This window comes from Callorhinchus milii, unplaced genomic scaffold (genome assembly GCF_018977255.1).
Source record: "Callorhinchus milii isolate IMCB2004 unplaced genomic scaffold, IMCB_Cmil_1.0 Scaffold7, whole genome shotgun sequence".
In the NCBI taxonomy this organism is placed as follows: Eukaryota; Metazoa; Chordata; class Chondrichthyes; order Chimaeriformes; family Callorhinchidae; genus Callorhinchus; species Callorhinchus milii.
The window spans coordinates 18611877-18637361 of NW_024704748.1; the positions used below are offsets into that span (position 1 = coordinate 18611877).

A 25485-nucleotide genomic window follows, 5' to 3' on the forward strand; every position below is an offset into this window, starting at 1 on the left:
GGAATCTGCTTCCAGAATGTAGTTCCTGCAAGTTGATAGGAAGTCCAAGCAATCTCCTTAAACTATAACTCAGAGCATTACTGTGAGTAAGTATCACCTATCCATTAGTAATCCTGCTATTTTTGTTCCAGCAAACACTGCAAAGGTTTTCATTGAGGTACAAGATGAAAATGACCATGCCCCTGTTTTCACCAGACCTCTATACCTGGGTGGAGTGGCTGAAGATGCCAAGACATTCACCTCTGTGCTGCAGGTTGAGGTGAGTGGGAATGATGAATTACCTTTAGATTTCATTATTTAAATGGAAAATACTGTCTAAATATTTGTGCTGAGCAATTGAAAACTTCGAATCCTGACTGATTTGATGTGAATCTCCAGCTCGATACATTGCTTCAGTGGCTACATCAACCAAATAAATAATTACCTTCTGGAATTTATACCAAATTATTTTCAGATATTATAACTAAACAGAGAGATACAGTTTAACACTTGCACCACGCACGTAGTCCGTGTCCCTCAACAGAATTCTAATTATAAGTGTATTCTAGTAAGCTGCTATGTAATACATAATAATACGAATTCTTGCCACTGATAAAGCACATTTCACATTGGGAGAATGTTTCAAAGCGCTTTGTAGTGTGTGTATATTTTGTAGGAAAATAATTTAATAGTGAGTCAGAGTGCTGATGTGTTTGTCTTTGTATATATGTGCAATCATTTAATATATATTTGGATTAAATAATTTTCTGGACAATGTACCTGTTGATCAAAGTACAGAATAAAAGCATGTTGATGCAAGAAAATCCAAGACTAAATTTTGTTATTAACATAGGTGTCAAAAGTGGAAATGTCTTCCATTATCCAGCATTGATATACATTGTGGTGAATGCAAACATTTTTAAGCAGGTCTATTTTTGTTGTCAAACAAAAGTAATATGATTTTAACCCACTTAATTTAACTAGTATTTGTCAAGCATCTGTCTTTTCATAAACTAGATTAGGTCACTTTGTGTACAATAAAATCAGAGGAAGGTTGTTTGGCTCTGTGAGATAAGGTGGCTTAATTAATTCTGGCCAGTGTAAATCATGATCCATCTCTTACATGTCACTACTTGCTGCTTTTCTAAAAAAAACTCTTCTGCCCTTAACATTGAAATAAATTGAAGCGCTATAATTTCTAATAATGTGAGGAAATTATCCCATGTATACTAAACTGCTTTTATTTTTATTGTTGTTTTTTGCCTTTCCGTGTGGTAGTTTACTGCAGATCATAAATTAAGTTATTTCAGCAGCAAATTTGATGCAATTTGATAAGTTATCCAGCAGCAAATTTGATGCAAACTCTGTATATTTTTTAAGTTAATAACAAGAAATGCATCAGTGACGTCATTCAACCGACAATAAATCATCCAAAATTATGTGCGAACCAAAATCATCAAAAATTGCAATTTTTGAGGAGAGATTTCACATATCAGAAGAGAAGAAATAGAATTTCCCAAATCATCTGGAAGCTGTGATGTCTTTGCTGAAATATAAAATAAACTACCCTTTTGAAAATTGGAATGTGATAGAGAATTTTAATGGCCTTAAATATGTGATATGACTGAACAAGGCTTGCAAAAGATACGAGGAAATCAGCTAAGGATGGAGCCAAGCTCACGAAAACAAACCCGAGAGATTTAGATGAAGAACTGTTCAGGTTGTACGCAGGAGGAAATTAGCTCAGATAATTCTGGGTGAGAGGTGTCAAAGTCCTGACAAGCCAAGAGCTGAGGAGTAGAGCAGGGACCAAACCAAATACAGAGAATAACACATCCAGCACAGGATTCTCCACAAGTGTACCACTCAGAAGGGTAACCAGAAAGCAAGCAGCAAAAAAGGTCCATATCATTGATGCTACTCAGGTGTACAGCCTTCAATTCATCCACCTCATGACTCAAAAGGCAGCAGGACAATGAGTGATCTGGGGACTGAAAGTATTGCAATCAGACTGTTTGAGTCATCAATATATCTATTATTGAACACTTGATATCATCATCCTTGACTGATGTACCTCAGGAATCTGAAGTTGAGAAGATAACTTACTATTCCATTTGGTCTGATGTGCAGCTTCACTCTGTGATTGACTTTCAGTACATTCCCATTAAGGTTTTGACTGCATTAGTTCTTTTTCAAGTTTTACTTTGTTTTTGGATATGCACAATAGTATTGCCAGGACCTGCTTTAGTTATTTTTTCACTTTATAAAAATGTATAAATGGTTGAAATTTCACCTGGGTCCAAATTTACTCTAATAAAGCCTCAATTGTGAAGTTGGTTTTCTGTCAGTTCTTTTAAGTTAAAGCTGAATTCAACAATTTGCCAAATTCTGGATGTTCTGGAATGGTACCTGAATCAAATAAAATTAGACCCATGTGAAACTTTTTCCCAATAATGTGTTTATCTTAATAAACCTCTTAATAAATTCTTCAAGGAAAACGTTTTTAAATATAATATTGTGATTCATTGCTTCTGCCTTTTTTTGTTTGCTGCAGGGCACCAATTATTATTTCCTATTGCAGGAAATGTTACTAGGTGGTCCACACAGGATGATTTCCTACCTTAGCTTCTGTCTTTGTTCAGCGTGATCAGACTGCAGGATGTTGCAGCACACAATGAACTTTCACAATATGGACCCTCATTGCCTGAATTTATGCTGGCTTTTTAGTGCCAGTAAATTGGCTGTAAAAAGGCAAATTACACTTATATGGTTAGGGCTCATTTAAGTTCAGTAACACATGATATGGTCAAATTGTTTATTTCTCAAAAATTATACTTTGACTTGTATTTCATCAAAGTGAAGGAACATGAGACCTTGTATTTGGATGATTCATAGCGGATTGATATTCAGGCACAAAGATCCATCTGTGACCAAAGATTAATGCAAGACAATGTGATGCATTAAAACAGCATTTCACAATTGATTTGATGCATGTTCCATTCCCTCCTATCCCTTCCCAGAAAGTCTAGTTAGCAATTAATGACTTGAATCTAGTTTGCGAATATCACATTTTGGAACCCACCTATGGTCAAATGGCCATCTCCTATACAGTAATATCTATCCAACCTTTTTTAGCATATGAATACAATTCTTATATTGCTGCAGATAAACTAGGAGCTGATTGTCATTTGTCAGCTTTTCCCTGGGCCTATTTGATCCTCTTGACCTGGTTATGTTTTCTTTTCTGAGTGAAAGGATCAGAAAAATACTTGGTTCTCAGAGGAGGATGTTGATTTGGCTGCAAGCTTCAAACACTAATCAAATAAGAGAGTTGATTGAAATTCATTCAGAAACAATAAAATTATAGGTAAATTGTTCAGAAGCATGAACTGAGTTTATTACATCTCAGGCTGTTTCTCTAAATTATGTTCGCCTCCCACTTTTTACAGGATTGTGGGGGAAAATAAACAGCAATTATCGTCTTCCCTTTCAAAGGAGTTCAAAGGAATTTTGTATATGAATGTAGTAGCTGTGAAGAAATTTAAGGCTATCAGTTGTTTTTTCTGATATATTAACGTGGCCTTTTCAACAAACACATGCAAACACTCAATACCCCAGCTTGAGCTTCAAGGCAATTCTGTGAAGTGCTTCGAGACATCTTCCCAACATGAAAGACACTACATAAATGTAAAATTGTTGTTGCAATATCAGTTCAGTTTCAACCTTCTGCAACGCTAACTGTGCAACAGCACTTTGAAAAGATTTTGAGAACTATGTATGTACTATTATGTACTGATAATCCTTTTAGATCAAATGATGAATTATGGCTGCATTATGTTTGATACATTCTTATAAAAAACTAGGCTTTTTGAAAATTGAATGTAGCTTACCTTAAAGAGAAGTAAGTTATTAACTAATAAAAATACTGCAATTGGTTTTATCACACATAGCCATTAGGACATCAACATGCTTTAAAATATTTGAATGCACAAAATAGTTATATTTGCCTTTTTGGGGATCGAACCTTGTAAAATAATTGTGCAATAATGATATCTCAATGATGGGATTTGATTACTTACATTAGATGCATCTACTGTTATTATCTATTACAGGAGATGCCTACAAATACACCATTTACCATTATTACACTTTCAGTAATTCCCATGAAGTGCTTTGAGATGTCCTCCCGACATAAAAGGTGTTATATCAAATGCAAGGATTATTATTGTTAGATGCATAAATAATTGGAAATTATGATCGGAACAATAGGAGTATTGAGCAAGCAATAAATACCAATTGCAGCAAAAGTAATCAAATGTAAAATTACTGAAACACACCCGTATAAAGAAGCTGAACCATGCTTTTGCCTAATTAAAAGTCCAAAGTACAAATATGTGCCCTTAATTTATAAAATTATTTTTTACTTAAGAACCGATTAAGAACAAATATCAGTTTAGCAAATCCATTAAGGAAAATTAGTTCATTTATTCTTTCTTCACAATTGAATGTCTTAAATTTATCTTGACCATGTAGACTTAACCTAATAATTAAAAATTTATTTTGAAATTAAATCTTTGATTACAAAGTAAGATTTTTTTTTAAACTGCTGTTGGCAATGGCACCACTTTAGTTCTCGTTTCCATGAAGGTGAATGGTCATTACAGACAAGTAGCAAGATAACCAACACATACACTTCTTTCGAATATAGATATAATCGGTAGCAAAAACTGGCAGCAACATTTGCACAGATCAGACTGTGGTACAGAGCCTCCCTCTTCTGGCTGAATTTAGCCGGAACCTATATTTCTGCACTCAAAAAAAAAGGTAACTTCTTAAATGCAGTTGTTATTGAGAGAGTGAAACAACACCATTTACACCATTGAAGCAATTTCTTCTAAATTAAGTTGTTTAACAACAGATAATGCAGCATCGCATTTGCTATTTTTGTTGCCTTATGGTTTGTAGCAATAATATTGAAATTTTCACTGCACCATTTTCACTCTGGAAACTCATTAAACATGGATTTTTGTGATTGCCCCCTAATTTGTTTTTCAAGCGAGAGAAAATAAAGGCTATGTATGGACTAAAGGAAGCAATTTCTCAAATTTCAAGGAGCGATTACAAACACTGATGAACAGAACATTAATTTTGCTTTCTTTGAATAAATAGAAGCTGGAGCATAGTTTAACAGGATTGTTTCAGCTTCTAAAACCACTAATTTAGTGATGCCCTAAGCTGTTTTTGTACTGCAGTATTCACTTGTGAAAAATGCAGTATCAATCTGGGCTGAATAGTGTCATTGGGGAGTGAAATGCAAAGAGATCTTTTTTTGAGACTGCCCTGAAGAGGTGGTTCTAGGAACACTTTGATGTGCACCCAATAACTTTCAAGGGACTGTTTTGGTGGAAGGCATGCATTTAGTTACGCAACCGCAGAACTGGTACATCAGGATTTAGTTATTTTACAGCCTCTGGCCATTGCAACAAGCAGAAGGAATTAAATTAGGCTTCCAGCTCCACATTATCATTCTACTGCTGGGAGTTTGAAGTCATGATGACATGGATATTAATTCCCAATGTCAATGTAGTTCAGTATCTTTCTGATTTTGAGCAGTTCTTTGAAGCTTTGAAGTTTCCAGATGTTGACTTCTAGCTCAGCACTCTCACATCTGTGTCAGAAGGTTATGGATTGAAGTCTGTCATTTGGATTTGAGTTTCTAGTCCAAACTGACACTTCAGTGCAGTATTGGGGATGTATTGCATTTTACAATGCTGTCCTTCAGATTAGGTGGATGTTAAGGATTCTGTGACACTTTTCGAAATGAGTTTCCCCAATGTCCTCTGCACAAATCACTTCATTATTTACTTAATAACTGTTTGTGGGACTTTGCCGTGTGCAAAATGGCTGGCATGTTTTCTTCCATTCAACAGCAATCACACGTGCAGTACTTTGAAACTTTTCAGTATTACAGGTATTATATATCTAGTGCAAGGATCAGTATTAACGTTCCAGGGATTGGCTGTGTACTGCCACTCACAGGAACAATTATACTGATCCTTGCATTTGAATGTGGCACAGTGTGATCCCAATATGCATGGAACCAAACCCACCCACAATCAGTGCCTTCAGAAGAAAAAAATACGATGGATTACGGTATTGCTATTTACCATTACTGCTGTACATGATCTCTGGTTACGGCCAATAGAAAATGTTGTCCTAATTTTGTTATTGTAACTGTCTTCACTGTCAAAACAAAACAAAGTAATTAAACCAAATGACCTTTTTGGTAGGTGTGTAGTGTTTTATGAATATTGTATGAGACTAGCCTAAGGAATTTTTTTTTTATATTGTCAGATCGAAGATCAGGACACTGGAAACTATAGTGCTGTTCAGTACCGACTAATCATACCACCCTCGAAGGATGGTAAGGATGGTTTTGTGATAGAGGCGTACACTGGCCTCATCAAGTCAGCAATTACATTCAGAAACATGAGACGATCCTACTTTAAATTTGAAGTTATTGCAACAGACAACTATGGGACGGGACTGAGCAGCAGTGCACAAGTTGTTGTAAGTACTTTATTTTGTAACCCTAATTCTTTTGCTTCTAGCTATAAATGGCCTGCCTGAACCCATTTAACTACACTCATGTTCAAGCTTTTCATTTAATACAGAATGCCATTTGGAGGCTCCAGATACACAGGGAAGAAAAGAAAAAACACAGGTTTTGTTGCAGAGTAACTGTTTGGAAATCAAGTTTGCATGTTAACTGATGATTGTTTCTATTGCATTTGTCAACTACAGTATGTTGCTTAGGAAATCATTCACAAAATGTTTGTTTTGACATTTCTTAACATTTTAATTTGGGGGGCATTTCTTTCAATCACATAATTTAGAGCAGGTTTTATACTGGAATTTAGAAGGATGGTGGTGTGCGTGGAACATTGACGTCTGAAGGGTTGGGTGGGGGGGCATGGGCAGCTTGAAAAAGTTTGAAAACGGATGCTTTAGAGGAACATTCCTTTATAAATTGAGTCCTTGGCTTCACAGAATTCCTGGTTGTTTTTTATGTATGGTTACGTTTTGTACATTTCTAACTATTATGGCCTGCCTGTGCAGGTGAGGGCCACTGTAACAGTTATCTTTTATACCTCAGCAACTTTCCAGGAACCAACTGGTAACATGGAGGATGAGTCAATTTATTATGTGCATTTTCATTTGCCAGATAACCTATTCTCATTATATTAAGAATCCAGATGTACAGCAGAGCTGTCTCGTTATAACATCATCATGTTTGAGATCTATAAAATCCCAGCCCCCGTTTACAGCGAGGTGCGATACCAGTTTGATTGTGCATGTGTGCAACCAGCCAGTTCCCACACGTACATGTAAATCAGGCAGTGACATTGGTTGTAAAGTTATTACCTGGAAATTGGTCATTTTGAGCAACAGTTGACCAGCATGTGGGAAGCGATAGGGCAGGCTGTGCAAATACGCAGTGAATGGTCAGTGCAACCGTGTTATAACCAAATTTAAGCTGTAAAGAAATACATTATAACAGAGCAGCACAACATTCAGCAGCAAATTGTATGTTGATAAAGATTCTTCCAAACAGCGAACTTTCCACAGGTGAAAGGAGACGAGAATTGCACATAAATAGCCATTTGTGCACCAATCCGAAATCACATGCTTATCTCAACAGAAAGACTCAATTAATTCACACGTGGCTAGTACTTCCTGAGAGGCAAACCTAGCCGAACCTCATCAATCTTTCTTTATCAAGCAACTAAGTCTTCCTTTTTCCTTTGTGCTCAAGATATTATATCTAGAATTTAGCCTGAACTGTCAAAATGAAGTTTTCTTTCTGTTATCTGTAAATAAGAGATAATGAGAATAATTGTTTAATTTCCTGTTACTTTGCTGAGCAATGGAAATAAAGATGTCACATTGGAGGTGAAAAAAACTGCTCATCAGGAAAACTGCAGCCAAAATGGCATGTTACATTGGAAAATACACCTGGGGACTTCTCTTGCAAGCAATCCCATTTGTGTCACTCTAGCTCACGACTTGCAAGAACTCAGCTCTGAACCAAGATCATCTCGTAATTAATGCATATATTTTTGGGGTCAATGTAATGGCTGAGCTAATCTATTTTCACCTTCCAAAATAATCACTTACAACCCATAGCAACTCCTTATGTCTCTGTATTCATTAGATAAACACCGATACAGTCCTGTAAAATGATGCCGGGCGTTTTACCGATCGTTGATGTGAGGTTAAAACGATTATATGCAGAATTGTCCCCCAGGTAAAGGGATGGTGGAGGAGAGTCAATATTCTGCTGTCATTTTAAGTAGATCAACAGTAACACTTTTCCAGAAAGATTTAAATTCTGTGGTAGAATATTATATGTATTTACTTCTTAAACTCCTGGTATTTTGGCATGCGAATATCAAAATTAGAAGGCACACATCATCCTACAGTAATGGTGCAGTTCATTATTACATAAGAAAAGAATGAGGCACCTATTAAATAGATTGCTGAAGTAAAAGGTTTATGAACATAAATGTACTGCATTTTCTTACACCCAGTTCACAGTTTCTTTTCAAATCCTGCGTTTACTGATACCAGCAATTCACATGCAGGGAAAATTGATTTAAGTTTCTGTCAAGAGGCAATTAATTTGTGAAATAATTATTAGTTTGGCCTTGAGTAACCTCTACCCAAAAACAGGGGGGATGTCACAACCTTGACATCCTTGTGACACATTGCGCATAAATAAAACAAAGCTAATTTATTTGAAATTACGGTGTAGTATTACAGCAGTACAGTTATAGACCAGATTACCAATGTAACCAGTATAAGCACAACAGAACAGAAATCAATTCTCTGTAGTCAAATTGGTACCACATTAAAGCGTGCAACCTATCAATATTAACTTAACAAGCTGAATGATATTACAAAAAGAAGGATGATCTGTTTTGTCTGATGTATTAAATGATGTGCAGAATCATTGTGGTGTGGTTCCAGCCCTTGTGGTAACAATGAGCAATGATCCATCCACTAATTCAATCTTCTGATTCAGATGCACTCGCACCAATGAAGTTGCTTCCTGTCTTCCACTTTGCAGTCCATGTTTTATGAGAGCAAAAGATAAAATGCTGGGTCCAGCCATATAAGACTAAAATCATCCATGGGTAACATGCATTTTACGTCTTAACAATAATGTTCATCTAAAAAGTGGAGAAACTGTAATTAGAAGTTGGTGTGGTTTTAGAAGTAATGGATTGTGTTTCATAAAAAATATTAGAATTTTTTAAGTAAATGTATTGACAAGAGCTATCTAGTAGATGTAATCTACTTGCATTTTTAAAAGACATTTGATAAAATTCCACAATTAAGATTCATAAAGAAGATGAAGGTTTTTAGAATTAATGGCAAGTTAGATAATTGGATTGAAAAATCGTTTTATCAATAGAAAGTAGAAGTTGATGATAAATGGAAAAAGCTGGCTGCAGGCAATGATTAGTAGAGTTTCCCATGGATTTATTATTGGTTCTCTGCTGTTAACACTGTTCGCAAATGACATGAAGGAGGGTATTTCTTGTAATGGAACTTCATGCAATACTACATGTCCAGTCGAATGATTTTGGAGAGAGAAACTTGATTTATACAGCGCTCTATGCCCTTTGCCTACAGCTGAACAGAGTACTTTGACTGGCTCATAACGGTAAATTCTGCAAACCACCCAGGAACTTTGGAACTTCTTTAAGTTTAGAAATTAATTTAGAATCAATTGCAGTAAAACAAGATTTATACCGCAACTATTGATGTCAGATAATTTGTCCTGAACTGCCTCAAGAAGTGGCTTTAGGAGTGAGTTTCAAAATTGAATTGAAGTCACCATAACTCTATTTATTCTGCACTTTTAGCAATGTTTTGATGCAGAAACTAGAAGGAAACGTGCATGATGGCCCAAAATGGCCTTTTCTTATTTCATGCTTTCATGCCTTCTTGTATTATAATGTGAATCTTGGAACAGCTATAGCGTGTTATTTTTCTTCTCAACACTTTTTTTCCCGGTTCAGATGAAAAGCAGGTGCTTGTCAAAGAGCATCCTCTTTATAGGCACAAAATGCATTATCAAATCTTGTAAAGAAATGTCCTGCCAACCAATAGCAAATGCATCAATTCAAAATGTAACAAACAAAAATGCAATACTTGGATCTTAGTTTCACTTTTAAATGTAACATTTCAGTTTCAGAATTAGACACCCATCATCTGTGCTCCAGCAATTAACTGTTCTTCCTGATTTGATAATGTTTATTAATGGTCTTAGAATATAATAAAAACTACTCCCACATTTAAGGGATTCAAGTGTTTGAGATTCCCCTCGTCCTGGATGATGATTTATTTATCCAGTTCATTAAAATTAAATTTAGCCTTGCTTCTAATAATTTGATTGCAACTGTTATAATCATTTAATATCCTGTTCTTCATTACCAATTCAGGTCATGTTTTGTATTCTTCTGTTTGTGTTTAATGATTGTGGACACAACACAGATCAGAGTCCCTGAACCTGGTCTTTACAAAGAAGATTTACAAAGAATATAAAACACGGAATCAGGCCACTCTGCCAAGCCAACCAATCTGTGCCTGTGTTTATACACTACATGAGTCTTCACCCATTCCTTATTCACTCTATTACTCTTCTATTCCCCCCACACTCATGCAAAAGTCTATCTTCCCCTTGAATACATCTACACTATCGGATTCAACCATCACTTCAGGTAGAGAGTTCCACAATCTCAATCTGCATGAAGCAGTTCCTCCTAAATTCTCTTTTAGATACTCTAATCGCTATTTTATATTTGTGTCCCCTGGTTATGGACTTCCCAACCAGTTGAAACAGCCTATTTATGTTAACCAAATCAACCATTTTATAATTTTAAACACTTCTATTAGGTCGCCCCTTAAATGTTTATTTAAGCAAAACAGGGCTAACCTATCCAGCCTATTCTGGTAACAGTAACCTGCAAGCCCTGGTATCATCCTTGTAAACCTACGCTGTACTCATTCCATCGCTACTATATTTTTCTTATATTGTAGAGACTAGAATTGGACACAATACTCCAAAACAAGATTTTGTATAAATTCAACATCACCACCTCACTTTTATATTCTATCCCAGTGATGAATTAACTGATCAGCAGGAGAACACCGAGCCTTGCTTCAAATGGTGTTTAGTTCAAATCTAATCAAGCTGGTATGTTTCATAGGATTTCCAAGTTTAGTATATTTCAACATCAATGTTAAAATAATTATCATTACCGGTAATGGAATACCAGTGACCAGGTTGTCTGCAATATGAGGATGTCATAATAAAACAAATGTACTTATCTTTCCTCTAGGTGTCTGTGGTCAATGAGCTGGATATGCAAGTGGTTGTTTCAAATGTTCCCCCTACTCTGGTGGAACAGAACAAAGATCAGCTTATCAGGTAATGCATGCATGAATATTCACACCTTAAGGCACAGTGTTTTAATAGAAATATGATCTCCCTTTTGAATTCTCTCCGACACATTCATTGTTTTTTTAAAATCTGCAAAGTGTAGATTAAGGCAGTGTGTAAAAACACAAAATGTACTGACTTTGCTTTGTTCATACCTCTTCTTGAATGACATGGATAATTTTAAAGAATATCATCACTTAATAAAATACGGAGATAGTCACGTGTTATTTACTAGAAGTGATGAATTACTGTGGTCAAAATAAATTTTTGCTTACATCACAAATGAAATAACTCCTTTTTATATAAAAACATTCTAATGATTGATTTGACTTTTCAAAAATTGTTTGAACTGTTTAAGAAAGGGTCATTTTATTTAGTTAGGTTAGAATTTTAAATCTTGAATGACAATTGGTTAACTTATAATAATAATCATCCTTGCATTTGATATAGCGCTTTTCACGTCGGGAGGACGTCCCAAAGCGCTTCACAGAACACACTGTAAAGTGAATTGACTGTATATTTGTGGGCGAACGCGGCAGCCAATTGCGCACAGCAGTGTCCCACAAACAGTCGTAGATTGAAAATGACCAATTTATTATTGTTTTGTTTTTGGAGGGATTATTATTAGGCGTGTGGAGTAAGGAAACTTGCCCAAGGTTTTGCCCTGCTTTAACTGGGACCCTACATTTGAATCTCATGCTAAACTAGCATCTGCATTGTGCTGGATGTGGCAGTCATTGATTGGATAGGTTACTTTACAGTGAGTGTGCAATGAAAATATGCTGTTTTGGGGAAAGGAGGGGAAAAGTAATCAGCTTTGAAGCCAAAGCCATTCCATCAAAATGGCATGTTCCATCTCATTCGGTTTTCAAGTGCCTGGATTTACAAATTAATTGAAACCACATGCTTGAAACCAGATTAGTAGGAGTGAAATAAAAACAGAAGTTGCTGGGAACATTCAGCAAGTAAGGCAGCATCTATGGAGAGAGGAAAGTCAGCCAATGTTTCAGGTCAATGACATTTCGTCACTGCCAGTTCTGATGATTTCCAGCATCTGCAGTATTTTTCCTTTAGTAGGAGTGAAGTGCTGTTAATTGTTTCCTTTGAAAGATGTCACAGATAAATTCATGGCGTTTAGTAACGCAAAGGTCAATTATTGCAATCATTTTAACAATCATTTTAAACCAATTTATAAATGTTACCTTTGATAATGGCATAGGTGCTTTGTGTGCAATCTCGTGGAATGGTTGAATTGATGTGAAATCACTTCCAAATAGTCAAGACCACATCCTTTTAACCAATAAAAGAGGTCATTTTTCACGAATGCCTACGATTGATCATAAATTAAACCTTTGCAACATTTTAAGTACATTTCAACTGGTGTAATACATCAACCAAAATGCACCTAAATTATGCAGTAAATTATGTCTTATTTGGCATTAAAAGCATTCTGAGAAAGAACAACTGATAAGCAGAACACAGCAGTATTATTAGTGCAATACAAGAGCTTGTATGTATGTAAAGAAGTGTTTAGTGCACATTTGACAATATAACTTTGAGTCTCAATTTACTAAGACAGGTGAATGAATATTACTTAAAAATTCAATTCTTAAGTGAAATATTATGTTAGACTTGCATGTAAAGAATTAGACCTTCTTTTCAATCATGCATTTGGGTCACCTTTACCCCTTGCCCCACTCTTCTCAGCTCCAACAATCCCAGCTTGCGCTCTCAAGTCAGTTTTGAGACGTCCTCTCAAAGTGAAAGGCACGACTATATATCAATGTAAACTATTGTTGTTGGATCAAGCAACTCAATGTATTTTGTTAAATTCCATAGAATTTTGGAACGTTATGTACAAGATCAGATTCCAGGTGCAACAGTGGTAGTGGAATCCATAGGACCCCGTAAGCATGGAGATGGCTTTCAGGAAGAGGACTACTCTAAGTCGGACCTGATGGTTTATGCCATTGACCCTTTGACAAATCGAGCCATATCACGGAATGAACTTTTCAAGTAAGTACAATTTTCAAGAGGTCCAAATAAACCCAATAAACACACTTTGGTAGTGAATATTTTCTGCACTTTGTTCAGGATCAGCATGTTCTTTAGATGATTATTTATTGCTGCATTGTTATCACAAGGGCCTTTAAATGTAAAGGGCAATGTTACCTCAGTTATGGAAACTTCCTTCTGTAATTCCTTCCATTAAAAGGTTTTACACAAATCACAAGTAGACTTTCATCGTGGACATGACAGTCATGTTATTAAGTCTTTCTGTCGGTGATTAACAAATTTGGAGAATTTAGTTAATATTTCATGTATATTTGTCAGGGATATTAATATTTTTAAATAATAATAAATGCAAAATGCGGTCCATTTCTGCATAAAGCAAATTAGATTTTCCTCTCGATTTAAAAGTCCCCCAAATGTCTCAGCAATTGTATGCAGGCTTACAAATGCCATGTGTTACATTGTTTAGTGTCACAGGTTGTTGCAAATAAATGCACAGCACGATTTCAATATTGTTAAAATATAACTGAAAGAAATCACATATTGTGCAGACATACGGTTGTCAAGAAACAATGTTATTTTAATATTAGTTCAGATTGATTTGAGATTGATTCAGTTCCTAAGAAAGAGTAGATTATAAATTGTCCAATTATGCAAACAATGTGAAGTGCCAAATGTTTTTATGTGCATTTGATGGGGGAAAATGCATACTTTGGTGAACTGGGCTCTTTTTTAATCCAAGTCTGAATCTAATTTTCTATCTTTTTTTATTAATCACTAGATATAAATCATTTTACATTTATTTTGGAGAGTTGATACTATGAAATTGGATTTTAGTATTTGTGTGAAAGCATAATTTTTGTTTTCGGCAAAACACTGCTTAATGCTGTCATAAAAGTAATTTCTCTCAAGAATTGAGTGATGGAGGGATGAGCACAATATCCTTTCCACCCTGGGAATTGAGCCTTGAATCCAACAAAGACTGATGAGATGTAAACCTCCTCTGTCAGTCGGGTTTGGTTCCTGTGTGACATGAGTTTGGGCATTTTCATCCCAGTTCATTGTAACCATAGATTTAGAGCAATAACTGACTCCTATTTTCATTAAACTGTTAATCCTACTCAAAATAAGGTTGGCTGATGTGGAAAGTTGAAATTTCTGGTGCAATATTATTGCTGTTTGGACAGTAAAATGTTGGAGGGATCTTGTGTCCTCGAGTGGGTGGCTATAACCTGACTTGGAAAAGGATGATGCTGATCCTGGGTACCTCAAGTGAAGAAAACAAGGAAAATGTTCACTGAAAACAACTTTTAGGAAACAACAACAAGATTACATTTATATAGCGCCTTTCATGTCAGGAGGACGTCCCAAGGTGCTGGACAGAGTACAGCATTTCAGACCTGAGCTGGGGTCGGGGGGAAGGGAGGGGAAGGGAAGGGGGGTGGCTGATGGCATGGTAGAAGAGGAGGGTCTTGAGGTGGGACTTTAAGGAGGGGGCGAGGCGGAGTGACTGGGGGATAGAATTCCAGAAGTTGGGGGCGGAGTGGCTGAAGGCTCTCCCTCCAATGGTGGGGCGGTCGGTCTGGGGACTTAGACCAGGCCAGAGCCGGCTGAGCGGAGGGAGCGGGCGGGTTGGTAGGGGGTTAGGAAGTCGCAGAGATAGGATGGGGCGAGGTCATGGAGGGCTCTGTGTGTGAGGATCAGAATCTTGAACTGGATCCTCTGAATGATAGGGAGCCAATGGAGTCAGGCAAGAGTGGGGGAGATGGGGTCACGGAGTTTGTTGCGGGAGAGGACACGGGCTGCAGAGTTCTGGATTATCTGCAGCCTGTGGAGGGAGGAGTTGGGAAGGCCGACAAGCAGGGCGTTTGCATAGTCAAGCCTGGAGGTAATGAGGCATGAACAAGAGTTTCAGCGGCCTGAGGGGTGAGGTAGTGGAGGAGGTGGGCGATGTTATGGAGGTGAGGGAAGGCAGAGCAGGTCATGGCTTGAATGTGGGGGAAAAAAGACAGTTGAGGGTCAAACAAAACACCTAGGTTCCTGACTGGCTTGGTGAGTTGAAGTGTGCAACCATGGAGGTTGATGCTGCCAGAGCCTGAAGTGCAAAGGCACTGGCGCGAGCCAATCAAGGGGGTCTTAGTCTTGTTCACATTCAACTGTAGGAAATTTCCCACATCCAGGATTTGATGTCCTCCAGGCAGGTAATGTCCATAATAAAATCTGGTAATGAATAAGACAGTACTACATCAGCAAAAATAAAAGGAATTTTGCAACAAGCATTCTTGTCACCATGAAATAATAATTTTGGGAAGCAAACATTTTTTCACGATCATCCAGCTGTTGCCACAATTTTGGAAAAAGCTAACACACAGAAATATAAAGACTCTTGATGTAGTTAGCTAGTTGTTATGTCCTGGCACAGTTCTAAATTATGTTTTAGCTTCACTGCTAAAGTTTACATAACTTGTATTATTCCATCAATAATATAATAATCCTTGATTTGACATTGCACATATCACATGGCCAAGACACCTCAAAGCCACAGGATTTCCTATGAAATGTAGTCTGTGTATTTTTGTAGGCAAATAATACATGAATAGCAACAACGCAAATGAGGTTTTCAGTCCCTTTAAAATTGTTTTTTTAATGTTGTGTGTTTATGATTATGTTTAAGATTTTTGGATGGCAAACTTCTTGATATTAACAAAGAATTTCAGTCATACTTGGGACAAGGAGGGCGTATTTTGGAAATCCGAACTCCAGATGTGGTGTCAAATGTGAAGAAACAGGCGCAAGCAGTGGGTTACACAGAAGGAGCTCTGCTTGCACTCGCTATTATTATCATCCTCTGCTGCTTACCTGCTATTCTGATTGTCATGGTCACCTACAGACAGTGAGTACAGAACTGAAGTAAAAATGCACTCGAGCCTTTATGTTGTATCTTCCACTACTCAAACAAGTTTTGAATGTTCTATATTCATGTTCCAGTGCAATGCATCAGTCTTGCACCTTGTGTTGATTTATAATCTTAATATTTTTCTAAAATATCACCTCCCCACCACCACTATTTTCTGCTGTTCTCCCAAACAATATCCCTGTCAAACCACACAAAGAAGCTCCAGCAAAAACAAATGAGCTAAATGCTTTCACCTTCACTCCTCTCATCTGTGATCAGTCAGCAGAGGCACAATTCAGAAAGATGTGTAAGTTATTCAGCGACCAGTGCAGGCCTCAGATTACCCTGAGGAGCTGACAGAACCCACTAGGTATGAGATGGTGATGGAATGGCAGGTGCACTGTGAATTGAACTCATGATCCTTTGATTTGTGGTCAAGAGCAGCATCTAAATTGTTTCTTTCATTCCTCATCTTCAGCAATTGTTGGTACAGTGCTGTGCGACAGGCATTGTTATATCTGACAACTGGCATTTACATGTTTTGATCATGCTTTGTTTTCTCTGCTATTTAAAGATGTATAGATCAGAGTTGAAGAATAATTTATTCAGACATCCAGATATGATGTTGTAGCATGAAACTAAATGACAATGTGATCTTCATTATAATGCGTAAAGGATGCACTTAGCAGTTTGTGTTCAAAATATATACCCAGCAAGAAGAACTTTAAGCTCAAGAAGCGAAGCAGTAAAAAAATGATAATAATATGTTCTTCCTTTTTTTCCTGCATTAAATCAGATTTAAGGAGTAAGTATAATTTTTTATTTCATATTTTCCTTTGTTGTTTTTACTGCATGTTCTGCTAATTATATATTATCCTTAATTGCATATTACCATTGATAATGCTAATTAGCAATTTAGCTATTCTATGATGTAGCTACACAACCAATGAGCACATATTTAGGTGCCTTATTATGTACTCATAAAGTGCCTTATTATGCATCATTTATGCTTCACTGTAAAGCAGAATGTTGGAAGGTATGGATCAACTGAATATTTTTCATGAACCGTCATTTCCCGCAGTCAATCTTCTGTAAAATTAGTAGATCACTACATCAGAGAGATTCTCTGTTATTATCCACATATCCAGCAAACAGGGTGTAAACCTTCAGGATACCCAGACCTTTATTAAAACAAATCACCATAACATCTCCTTTTCTGCATCAAGTAAGAGAATCATTTTTTAAGCGTGTTCTGGGTCGACTTTGATCCTGCAGATGGAGTATCTCTAATTTCAGTGAATCTTTTAAGTTTGGTTCATCAGTTAATTAAAATTAATATTTTCATCAGGTTAAGCGTTTAAGCAAAAGTCCAACTACAATGACAAAGTGAACTTTGAGTTTATTCTAAAGTACTTTTAGTTATGTAGTTTGTTGACTCCTGGGAATGGTGGAGGCATGGTAGTATTAGAGTTGATTTCTGCTGGTTGAGGTGTTCTTCATGTTTACTCTGCTCCATATTTCTCCCATTTCCCCTCTAACCAATGCATTGGTTTTCTGCCAGCTCAATGCCCAACAAATATAAAAAAAAGCTAAAATCAACCAAGCTCATCTCAGATGTTGTGTCAGACCTCAGCTTTGCATTTCTCCACCAAGAAAGGGGGAAAATCAACAAAAGAAAAGGGATGTTTTGAGGCCACAACCTGTAACATTATTTCAATACCGTTCCCCACAATTGCACTTGTGCTCTAGTCCATAATTTCACGCTGATACATGTAATTCTATGCTAATTTTACTGAAGCTATTTCATTCAAGTGTTTACACAGGACCTCTCCATGAGACATCAATTTCGCCCACAAATATACAGTCAAATCGCTTTCCAGTCTATTCTGTGAAGCGCTTTGAGATGTCGAGAAGACGTAAAAAACGTTATATCAAATGCAAGGATTATTATTATTATCAAACAATAGGCTATCTTTCCCTTTTAGTAATATCCCCAAAGCTACTTTAGAATTCACATTATCAAATTTGAAATGGAGGAAATTAAACTATTTGTCAGAATCAGAAAAGGATGAAGCACTAGTATATTAGGCAATGAAGCAGTGTTGGCTAACCCCAATCTGAGACCCAACTTCATTTAATGAGTTTAACGCCAGAGTCACAGTTCCTGAGTATTCCTTTAGAGAAATTACTGGTTGCAAATATCACTATGGTAAGGATTTACACTGTTCCCAATGTAACTTTGGGATAAGCTTGATAAATTTGTTGGGAAGCCTACCAAGGTTTCCTCAATGCCAACATAGTTGGCAACTTGTGTGTAAGCTCCTATTGAATTAGATTCTGTTCCCATTGCCAACCAACAGACTGAATTACTCAATGTCAAGTCAAAATAAAATTAGTAAATCACCATGACAAATGCCTGAATCTAGAACCATTATCATCACTCATGTCAATATTCAACAAATAAGTAAAAAAAATGGATTGCAGCCAAGAGCCATAAATAAGAAGTCCATATCACACCAGGATCATAGCGCTTCGGCAGGGCCAAATGGAGGACATTTTAAATGGAAAATCAGTCCTGAAAATCAATACAGGAGTGTTGGTGAGGCGGATAATTTTAAAGGGAAACGTGACTTTAGTGGTTTCCCAATTGTTCTGCTGACCTTATGTGAAACATAACTTGATTTGAAGAATGAAGGCAATCAAACACAAAGCTAAATATTCTATGTTTTCTGATCTAACAGCTTTATCTTCCAACCTAGGCACTATACAACATGCTTGATCTCTTACAGATAAAACTATTATGATTCAAGGCTAGTGTCATGTTCATATTGTAGAATGCAATACGGTACTTATTTGATCACAGTGATTAAAGTTCTCATACTGCAAACATAGCAATAACAAATGTTGTCATGAAATCTCTGATCTCCTAAGGATTACATTCTCTGTACCATGTCAGTTTCAATGTAGTTCAACCATTATAATTCTTAAAATCAAAGGCAATAATGACTGCATAAGCTAGACCTCTTCAGCCTTGAATAGAGATGTCTCAGAGAGGATCTTCTGGAGAATACTAAATGGGATTGAAACTGGAAACCCAGACTAATACTTTGCAGGGCAGCAGTTACCAGTTCGAGATATGTCACTCTTAAAAGGAGTGTAAATATTATGTGTAAACACTATATGTGCGACAGAGATATTTGATGAATTGTGAGATCATACAACACACATATTGAATTGATGATGCAAATTGGATTTAACATTTGTATAATTTGCAGAAATGTTTATCCACTCATTGATGGTTATAGCTTATGGCTCAAGTTAGTAACAGCAAGAATAAGTATACATTGTGACTTTTCTTTTGAGAAATCTTGATGTTCCCATTTTTTCAGCTTTGCATTGTATCTTAAAAATCATAATCAGTACCTTCCAACCAGTGATGAAATTGTTGTGTGATTGCATAGCCGGTGAGCATATTAGATCATTTTTCAGAAAGTAGATCAACATTTTAAGTATTAAAACATATTTTGTAGCGTTGTAAAAAGTAAATTGCTTATTTATCCAAAACTCTTTTACAAAATGTGAATGGAGAACGTATGTTGATCATATTATACAAAATATACATTAAAATGCAGCTTAGTAAAAGGTAAATGTGAAATCATCCTCTTATTGTGGCAGAGTTTGTTAATTATGTTTTCTGTGGAGTTACCCACTTCTGTAGATTATGGAGGGCAATCTTTATAAGGCCACAAGGAGGGATTACATTGGAAAATCATTAAAATGCAAAGAGCTCAGTTGTTTGCAAAGGCTGAGCAACAGATGTATTTTTTTAAATAGCCCAAATAAATGAGTTACTGAAATAGAATGAGACATGAATTTGCTAATGAAATAGTTCTGATTATCTATTCTGTGTTTGCAAAGGCGCCAGGCAGAGTGTGCAAAGACTGCAAGGATCCAGATGGCTTTGCCGGCAGGCAAATCAACTGGTGGCCCGGCAAATAACCTATATGAAGAGTTGGGTGACAGCACTATGTAAGTTTTTACCATAGGAATTTTTTTTAACAGACCAGTAAGTGAACTGACTGTCTATTCTAATTTGGTGCATTTATTAACTATCATCTTTATTCATCTTTAGAGTTGGGTTTTCAACTTAATTTTCGACTTTCAGTTTTTCACTGTTCAATTTTCAACTTAACAACATAGATTTGAATATTTATCGTTTTGTAAAGATTGATTTTAAGAAGTAAGAAACAGTCAGAGCAATATTTAATATCAATATTTAAACCAGTATCATCTCCAGAACTAGAAAATTCAAGATGTTTTAGGGTGCTACTGCTCACTATATATTTCACCGAGCAGATGGTTTACACCTCTTGGTATGCAGTATAAATCATGGGAATTGATCTTGTAAGATCTATTGTGGAAGATAATGTGAGGAAAAGCTTTTGCAGCTGCTGAAAATTGAGTTCTAAATGCGTTTGAACGTTCAGCTATTCACCTGCTGAAAAATGATTCTCGAGTCTGCAGAATTTAATAGACTCCATTACTGCTGCTCCTGTAGAAATGGGAATTTCCCATAAAGCCCTGTTTTAACCCTGGAGTGTACACTGAAGAAGCTGATTGTTTTTTCCCCGCTCACATAACTTGTACATTTAATATGTACCTCCAGAGGTCTTTCATGTCTGATGTAGGACCTTAATGTCTAATCCAATAGTCCAAATGGACACCATGCTAATTATGCCGTATCTGATGTTTATTTGGAATATTTGATATTACAAACTCTTGCACCCGGTCAGAAGCTGAATTAATTGAAGATTTGATCTAAAACTTTGATGAGATGAAACTGTGAGAAATATTTTTGGTCTTCAGAGTATTAGTGAAAAATTACTTTAAAGAATCCTCCAGATTACACTATTCTGATTTCAAAAAACCTTGAATTTTATTTATCACATGGCCAATGCTAAAACTAATTGGATGTAACAATAAATCCCATCTCTTTCCCCTCACAATAATGAATACTGTTCAGTAGGATTAGCTGAGATTTGAAAGTAAAAGAAGTGGCAGAATAGAGTTCAGAATCAAATGTATATTTTTCCTATTAACATATCTTATCAAACGCTTGTCTGCCTCTTAACATTTGATATTTAGATAGGTTTCTGAGAAGGATTTACTCAGCAATGATTGTTGTATCTTCTACATTTCTCATTTTGAACTTGACTTCTGGTCTTGCTTAACTCACTTTCATAATAATGTTTATTTCTTACCTGTTTGTTGTACACCACTTCCATTAATCTTCCACTCTGGACTCAACATTCTAGGTATCAGTAAGTAGCCCCAATTTCTGGTGTGAGAGTACTAAAGCAAAATCTGCATTTGATAGCTAGTGAAACAAGTGTAGTATCCAACCAGCTACGTGATAACTTTAGTCATTGTATGTGTAGTTATATTTATGGTGAATGATGTAGAGCTGTTTGAAACAGCTAATAGATAGTATTTCTTAGCACTGCAACCATATGTGTTGACAACCTAACCTCATTATTACAAACTTAGGGCATCAGCAAAGTTGTTCTTAGACATTTGACCTCCTGCCTTACTCTAATGAAGCTTCTACCTGTATCAGGGAAAATGTTTGCTTCAAGAGGTTTGTAACAGCTATTTTTGTAATAATGAGGTTGCCTTGAACAAGCAGCTTTAGACTAGATTTGTAGATATTGATGTCCTTGCATATTTCCTTACACCTGATTATCTTCTTTTCTTTCAAGTCTTTTTCTTCTCTACCATTTTCAACAAAGCAGGGGAAAAAAGTCTGTTTTAGAAGAAGGAGATCGTCAGAGACTTTTAAGCACATTTGCTTCACGTGCTATTGAGGCTCATAAACAATCTACTATCAATGGAACATTGAAAAAAAATCTCCCCAAATCTGAAAGTAATGTCACATATCTGTCAGATGAGAATCCATTAACTACACGGAACCCTATATATAATGATGGTATATTTAAGTCTCCTGATACCGGTGGCTTATCTCATAAGAAAAAGGGAGCATTTTTAGCCAGGCCTTCACCAAGAAGAATAGGTTCAAAAGATTCATTTTTGAAGCTGTCACCTGAGAGTGAATGTGATGCAGGCACTTTGCCCTCTCGTGATCACAGGCAGCAAATGTATGATGCTCTGAATAGACCATTGATTATGGATCCCGTGCAGTGTCAGATAGAAATGATTAAAGATGAAGGGGGTGGAACCGAAAATCAATTGAGCCAAATTAATTCGACTTTTAAAGATGCCACGATTAAATTAACTGTTAAAGAACAAGCGAGACAGTTTGAACAGCAAGCCTTGCAAGAAACGAAGCAAGTCAAAAATCGTGACTTAAAAGGAACAAATTCACCGATGACCAGAAATCATTCCCTAAGCAACAGTTTGGTTGAGCTACCTCCAGAGTCCTCCATTTCACCTCCATCGTATCATCAATCTTTGTCTTTTGTGCCATCCAATTTTCAGGTTTCTGTCTCTGAATTGCATGAGGCACCCTCCATTATCATTACTCATTCAGACTTTTCTGACTTTTCTGGGGATGTTTCTCCTCCTCCGACCCGAATGCCGACACCTCCTTCCATAAGGAAGCAAAGCGAATGCAGTTTCATTCCTCATGTACGCATCTCAATGGAATCGAGCAAGGATCTACTTAATGATATTCCAGACCCTCCAAATGTTCCTCCCCCACCGCCCCCTCCTCCCCCACTCCCGCCCCTCACTCCACCTCCTCCTCTACTCCCTTCAGGTTTGCCTACTTCTCCACCTCCTTCCCTTTGCCTTCAACCTCCTTCACCACCCCCCCTTCCTCCAGCTCCGCCTCCTCCGCCTCCCCCTATTACTTTTTCTCTTCCTTTAAAGCCATCTTTGCGCCATGCTCCTTCACCTGCTCCTCCCCCTGATCTTACCCCTCAAACTCAGGCCCCACAGAGAGAATTGAAAGGAATTCTGAAACACATCCAGAACCTCGCAGAGATTGAAAAATCTGTTGCCAACATGCATAATCAAATAGACAAGAACAATGCAGTGTATAAACAGATCAGTCAGCCAAAATCCACAACCCAGCCACAAATGCAAAGGACTGAAACATTACCTGAGCCAAATGTGAATAAGCAAAATGGTTTAAAATCTGTTGTAGTTGAACTCGAAAAACGTTTTCCATCACAGTCTACTTCTTTGTAATGCACGGCTATTCAGTTTGGCTATTCATAGCATTCGAATTTATCAGCAAAGAACTGTAGTGCACCAGCAAAGACTTTGCCTGTACTATCCTGGTGCAACTGTACTTCAGTAGCACTCTGACTTCTGATCAATTGCTTCTCACAATTTAAATCAAGAGATTGACAATACAGGATGTGTCACTCGTTAGTACATATAATAAAGTGTCCATGTCTTCTAAATACTGTATGTACATTGTGTGTATTAGTTTCATATTAAATTCAATTGAATTGAATTGTGGTTTAGATGATTGGCTGCTCCCTGAGCCCAATAGGAAAGTTTTATTAATTACAGCCATTTCAATTCTGTTTTAGGCTTATATCAGTATCTTCTGCACCAAACAATGTTTCAACATCCACCTCTTCTTTCATTCCATAAGACATTTCATCTGAATTGGGTTTATATCTCATAAGGTCTTCAGTAGAGATCACTTATTATTCACATCTTTATTCACTTTAAGCTAGTGTGGCTACACACTGTTCTTATTATACTGTACAGCAAGCACACAATACCAGATATTCCTGGCTAGTATATTGTGTTCCATTGATTCTGCTCAAGGAGGGAAAGAAATTTAGAACTCTCAGGCCAAAATGCCCAATACCAATTGCTCAACTGCAAGAACAAAATCCCTCTAGCAGTAAAATTGGGGCATTAAATAGTGGGAACGATCTGGGAAGAACTAACATACCGACAAAATCTCCAGTTTTCATTGCAGCTGATGATTTAAGAACAGTATTAAAGCACTTTGATATGCCACTGTCATATTGACACTTTTAATTTTTTAATACTTTACCAAACTGATATTCCTCTTATGTAACCTAATATGCTCATTTACATAGGTTAATTTTACTATTTACCACCGTCTCCTAACTTCTGAGGTCTTCACTAATAAAAGGGGTTCGCTCTGCCAAGTGAATATGCAGGAGAAATGGTATATTAGAAATAATGACACAAGTAAGCAGAATTATGAATATTATTAACAAACTTGAAGTCAATTAAATATACAAATATACCTTAAAATGTTAGTAGGACAAAATAGAACTTGACTGGACCAGTGACAACAGGTAATGAGAAATAGACATTCGTAAAGGATTTGGATTTAATATTAGTTATTTTTTTGACCTTGTTTGCAGTTTATTTTGATTAAGGATCTTATAGATACATACATATTTGTTCTTAGATAAGCATTATAATTAGTATTCTGTACTACAGATGGACAGAGAGCAATATTTAACAACTTAACATACACAGCATTTTGTATTGTGTTCATCCGTCATTCCATGTTCTCATATATAATGTTGGTCTTGTATGTGGCTAATAATATAAATACATTATTGTACTCTATACTATTGTTTCTCTGTCTCTTTCATTTTTCCATCTATTTTCATACATTATTTCAAAATCGTGTAAATATTTGCAGTGTTAAGAACAGAATACACTTAAATATTACATTTGTAACTTTGATTTCTGTTTCAAGACAGGGCTCTTACTGATCAGTGCTATTTTAGTAGATTTATCGCATTCAAATGATCATAATTTGGCATTGATATTAAAATTCAGAATTGTAAACTACAGCATACTTGTTAGATATTGAAAATAAATTTAATTTAGGAATAATTCATTTTTTTTATCCAGAGATTGAAACCCAACCAAAGCTTAACACTCATACCAATTTGACTTCCAACCTTGGGTTAGCAATGCTCCCAGGCAAATACCGTTGTATGATTAGAATCTAAATGTTTTCTAATATGCACAAATGATGAAAAAATCCAGTGATCTTTTCTGCATTATAAATGCTCACCAGAAATTTTACCCACATTTCATCTTAAATGTTCTGAAT

At 36.4% G+C, this 25485-nt stretch overlaps 1 protein-coding gene across 1 annotated transcript in view; it reads left to right on the forward strand.

The window, feature by feature from the left end:
* The window catches only part of pcdh15b (protocadherin-related 15b), a 166029-nt gene that overhangs the window by 129254 nt on the left and 11290 nt on the right, over positions 1-25485 (forward strand). The window contains exons 27-33 of the mRNA XM_042336845.1: positions 132-259; positions 6334-6549; positions 11391-11479; positions 13331-13507; positions 16179-16397; positions 17197-17205; positions 20319-20429. Of these exons, the coding sequence (XP_042192779.1) occupies positions 132-259; positions 6334-6549; positions 11391-11479; positions 13331-13507; positions 16179-16397; positions 17197-17205; positions 20319-20429 (949 nt within the window). The remainder of the gene's footprint in view (positions 1-131; positions 260-6333; positions 6550-11390; positions 11480-13330; positions 13508-16178; positions 16398-17196; positions 17206-20318; positions 20430-25485) is intronic.